General features: G+C 44.8%; 1 protein-coding gene across 1 annotated transcript; it reads left to right on the top strand.

The window, feature by feature from the left end:
- The first annotated feature begins 253 nt into the window (after positions 1 to 253).
- LOC142181998 (uncharacterized) lies at positions 254 to 1,507 on the top strand. Its single transcript, XM_075255758.1, has 2 exons — positions 254 to 862; positions 1,196 to 1,507. Exons 1-2 carry the CDS (start codon positions 254 to 256, stop codon positions 1,505 to 1,507), a joined length of 921 nt encoding a protein of 306 aa, XP_075111859.1.
- Positions 1,508 to 4,433: the final 2,926 nt, after the last annotated feature.

Genomic DNA, 4,433 nt, shown 5'->3' with positions numbered 1-4,433 from the left:
TGAAAAGGATCAGCCCTTTGTGTTTTCTAATGATTGCAGGTTGGCATTTGAGGAACTGAAGAAGAGATTGATCACTGCACCAATCATTGTTGCACCCAATTGGGAGCAACCATTTGAGCTCATGTGTGATGCCAGCGACTATGCTATAGGAGCAGTCTTGGGGCAGCGAAAAGATAAGCTGATGCACCCGATTTACTACGCAAGCAGAATGCTAAGCGGTGCATAGCTCAATTACACAGTGACGGAGAAGGAGATGTTGGCGGTGGTGTTTGCGTTTGACAAGTTCCGATCATATTTGATTGGTTCCAAGGTAATTGTATACATTGACCATGCAACACTCAAGTACCTAATTGAGAAAAAGGAGTCTAAATCGCGCCTGATTCGTTGGGTGCTACTGTTGCAAGAGTTTGACCTCGAAATTCGTGATCGTAAGGTCACAGAAAATCAAGCCGCTGATCGTCTATCGCGACTTGACGGAGCTAAAAAATCAGTCGAGGTCGAAGAGATCCTAGAAACCTTTCCAGACGAGCTGCTGCTCGCAGCCAGTCTTGAGGAAGCACCATGGTATTCAGATTTTGCAAACTACCTGGCTTGCGGTATCGTTCCCCATGACCTTTCATCTGTCCAAAAGAAAACGTTTTATCATGATTGCCGCATGTATTATTGGGACGAGCCTTATTTGTTTAGAATCTATGTTGATAATATGATCCAGAGGTGTGTCCCCGAGATCGAACAATCTTCTGTTTTGCAGGCTTGTCACGCATCAGCATATGAAGGACATTTTGGAGGAGCTAGGACAGCTGTGAAAGTGCTAGAGGCCGAGTTCTTTTGGCCAACAGTGTTTAGAGATGCACACCTATGGGTAAAGGGCTGCGACGAATGTCAGCGAACCGGGAACATTTCCCGTCGCCACAAGATGCCCATGAACCCGATTCAAGAGGTAGAGGTGTTTGATGTTTGGGGGATTGACTTCATGGGCCCCTTCGTCAACTCATTTGGCAATAAATACATACTTGTTGTTGTGGATTACGTGTCTAAATGGGTGTAAGCTGCAGTATTACCCACTAATGATGCAAAGGTGGTGATAGGTTTTGTGAAAAAGAATATATTCACCCGATTCGGGATACCAAGAGCGATCATCAGTGATGGAGGCACTCACTTCTGTAACAGAGCCTTCGAGAAATTGCTTGCAAAGTATGACGTACGCCACAAGGTGGCTACCCCTTACCATCCACAAACCAGTGGGCAGGTTGAAATGTCCAACATGGAGATAAAAAGTGTACTAACCAAGGCGGTGAATGCCACACGAACTGATTGGGCAAAGAAGCTTAATGACGCACTGTGGGCCTATAGAACTGCGTTCAAAACACCAATAGGTATGTCACCATACAAGTTGGTATTTGGGAAGGCCTGTCACTTGCTTGTGGAGCTAGAACATCGAGCTTGGTGGGCACTGAAACAATTGAACATGGATCCCGAAGCAGCTGGACAAAATCGACTGACATAGTTGCATGAGCTGGAAGAATTTAGATATCAAGCCTTTGAAAACATGAGGCTCTACAAGGAAAGAATGAAGAAGATGCATGATAAGCACATTGTGGAAAGAAATTTCAAACCCGGTGACAAGGTATTATTGTATAATTCAAGGCTGAGATTGTTTCCGGGTAAGTTAAAGTCCCGATGGTCAGAACCATTTATAGTGGTGCAAATGTTCGCAAGTGGAGCTGTCGAGATTGAGTCAGAAGATGGGACAACCAAGTTCTCAGTAAATGGGCAAAGGTTGAAATCTTACCTTGGAATAGCTGAGAAAAAAAGGAATACAGTGGTGATCAATTTGAAAGAACCCCAGTACGCGAATGAGGAGTGAAGGCTCAACCACTTGTGTCGTGCCGCGACGTTAAATCAGGCGCTGCGTGGGAGGCAACCCATGAATGTGTTGTAAGTGTAGTATGTAACTTCGTGTAAAAAAAATAATATTTTTTCCCAGCCGCGACCGCGTCCAGGACCGCGGGTGGACCGCGGAAATCACTGAACGATCAGTTTTTTCACCGCGACCACGGCTCGGACCGCGGTAACGACAACGGGAGACTCTATCTCTGACCGCGGCGTCGACCGCGGTGACGTCCGCTGAATTTTAATTTTTTTTTCCTTTTTTTTCCTACTCTTCTTTTAATTTTAAAACCCTTCCCTATATCAAAATAAACAATCCCCCTTCCTAAAATCCCCACTTCCCTCTCTCTCTCTCTCTCTCTCTCTAAACCATAACCCTCCCCTCCATACTCTCTTCTTCTTCCTCCTCCTTCACAACACCTCTCATCTTCTTCCCCCCCAAGGTATGTTTCCGACCCCCTTTCTCCTTTACTTATATTGTTTTTGTTGCATTATGCTAGTTCATGTTGTTCTAATGTAGTGTTAGTGATAGGATTTTATTTTGTTTAGTTCTTCTTCTTCTTTTTAGTGTAATTTCGTTTTTAGCATATGTCTTGTGAAGGGGCTGTGCTTTGAATGTTTGGAATGGTATTGTTGGTGGGTGATGGTTAACACAAAATGTGGAATGTGTGGGTGTAGTAGATAGTTGAATTGGGAATGTTTTCTTGATTCCCTTGGGGCCATGAATATGAAGAAAATGCCTTTCCCACAATGTGTTTGAGAAATTGTCTCAATGGTGATATAAGGAGATGTTGTGACATGGTTGTGGTGAAGTCTGAGTAACCACTCCTAGTCACACATTTTAGGCTCATCCTAATATGTGTTTCTCTATTTTGACAGGTATTATGAGTTCAGCCCGTAAGAGACGAAACACCGGGTCCTCTGCTAGTGGCCCAGGAGGCTCCTTATGAGCTAGGGGCCAAACTAGTGCACCACGGTTTGATAGCACTCGGTTCGTCTCTACAGAAGCATAGGCAAGGTACAATCAGAAACTTGCCAGGAAGTTACTCCATGAGCTCCATATCGACAGGAAGGCTTTGGTGAAGGAATTCCCCAATATGTTTGGTGAGCTACGGAGATGTCAGCTGGACATCTTCTTTGAGGCTCCCGAGGAAGCAAATATTTAGCTAGTGAGGGAATTCTATGCAAACCTACCAGAACACGAGGACAAGGTTGTGACTGTGTGAAACACCCCGGTTAATGCTGCTATAGAGGTCATCCGCAGAGTGTATCGCCTCCCCGCATTCACGGGTGATGATCATTACATCATGGCTAGTCGCCCGATGGTTAACTAGGACAGAATTCTGGAGGTCATCTGTATACCTGGCAGACTGCCCAAATGGGTAGCACAACCGACGACTCTACATTCCAAGTCTCTTACTTGGGAGGCCAAATGTTGGCTCACTATCATCACCACTCGGTTGCTACCATCCAGCAATACCACCGATGTAAATGGGCCACAGGCCGCTATGATCTACTGCTTCATGACTCACCAAGGGTTTGATGTCGCCCGAGTCCTCTCTGAAGAAATGTTCATCCGATCGCCCGAACTAAGCAAAGGCCACTACTTCCCTTCGTTTGTCACCCATATATGCCGCCTTGCTAATGTTCTTGAGAACTTCAAAGTTGATGGGAAATTACCTATAAAAACCCCTTTCCGGGTGAGAAAAATTGGGCAAGAGGGACGAAAGCCAGTACGACGCAATGATGACTCGTCTGATGAGTCTGAATCTGAGGATGATTCTGATGCTGCTGAGATCACAGCCCCTCCTAGAAGGGACGAGGCAGGATCGTCATAGCCACGCCGGAGCACTCGGATGGATGCTTTGGAGCGGGAAATTACTGGACTACGGACCTCCGTCACTGACTTGGGGTCTCGCGTGGATGCTGTGGCTGACCGACAGGTGAAGTCGGAAAAGAAATTCATGGGTTGGTTGAGAGAATTGGGTCGCGCCTGCAACGTGAACCCAGACATAGTTTCAGATCAAGAGTGACCCTTCAGGGAAGTTTCTTTACCTCACTGCTTTTTATATTGTCAAGCCATGGGGACATGTCTTAATTTTAAGTGTGGGGTGGGGGAAACTTCGTTGTATGTTGTGCTTGTGAATATTATCTGTTTGTTTTTGTTTTGTGTTAGTTGCTTTAGAAATAGAGTAACAGTTTTTTTTAGGAAGTTAAAATAGAAGCGACTTGTCCCGATGATGGGTCTCTTTCGGCGGGGTTCTTGAGGGACTAAGTCAAGAAAAAAAAAATTGAAATATAAAGACTCTTCCTAATGACGGATTCTTTAGACAAATTTTCTTAAGGGAAGCTAGTCTATAGAAATCACCAAAAAGATTTTTTTTTATTTCTTAGGTAGTGTAGTAACTCCCCCTTGGTTTTTCTTTGGGACACGATTCTTTTCCAAGGGTTTAGCTTGAACTGGGTATAGGTAGATTATTTTGTTTTAGGTTAGGATTAATGGGTGACGAGCTTAAAATTGAAGAAGAAAAACCCTTAGCGTT

Source organism: Nicotiana tabacum, chromosome 6 (genome assembly GCF_000715075.1).
Source record: "Nicotiana tabacum cultivar K326 chromosome 6, ASM71507v2, whole genome shotgun sequence".
Taxonomy (NCBI): Eukaryota; Viridiplantae; Streptophyta; class Magnoliopsida; order Solanales; family Solanaceae; genus Nicotiana; species Nicotiana tabacum.
The sequence above is the reverse complement of the archived record's forward strand: the minus strand, read 5'-3'. Positions and strand labels throughout refer to the sequence as shown.

Excerpts from the sequence above, each read along its gene's own strand:
- LOC142181998 (XM_075255758.1), top strand. The coding sequence starts at position 254 with ATGTTGGCGGTGGTGTTTGCGTTTGACAAGTTCCGATCATATTTGATT. Across the intron at positions 863-1,195 it reads TTAGAGATGCACACCTATGG|TATGACGTACGCCACAAGGT; the intron begins GTAAAGGGCTGC and ends TTGCTTGCAAAG.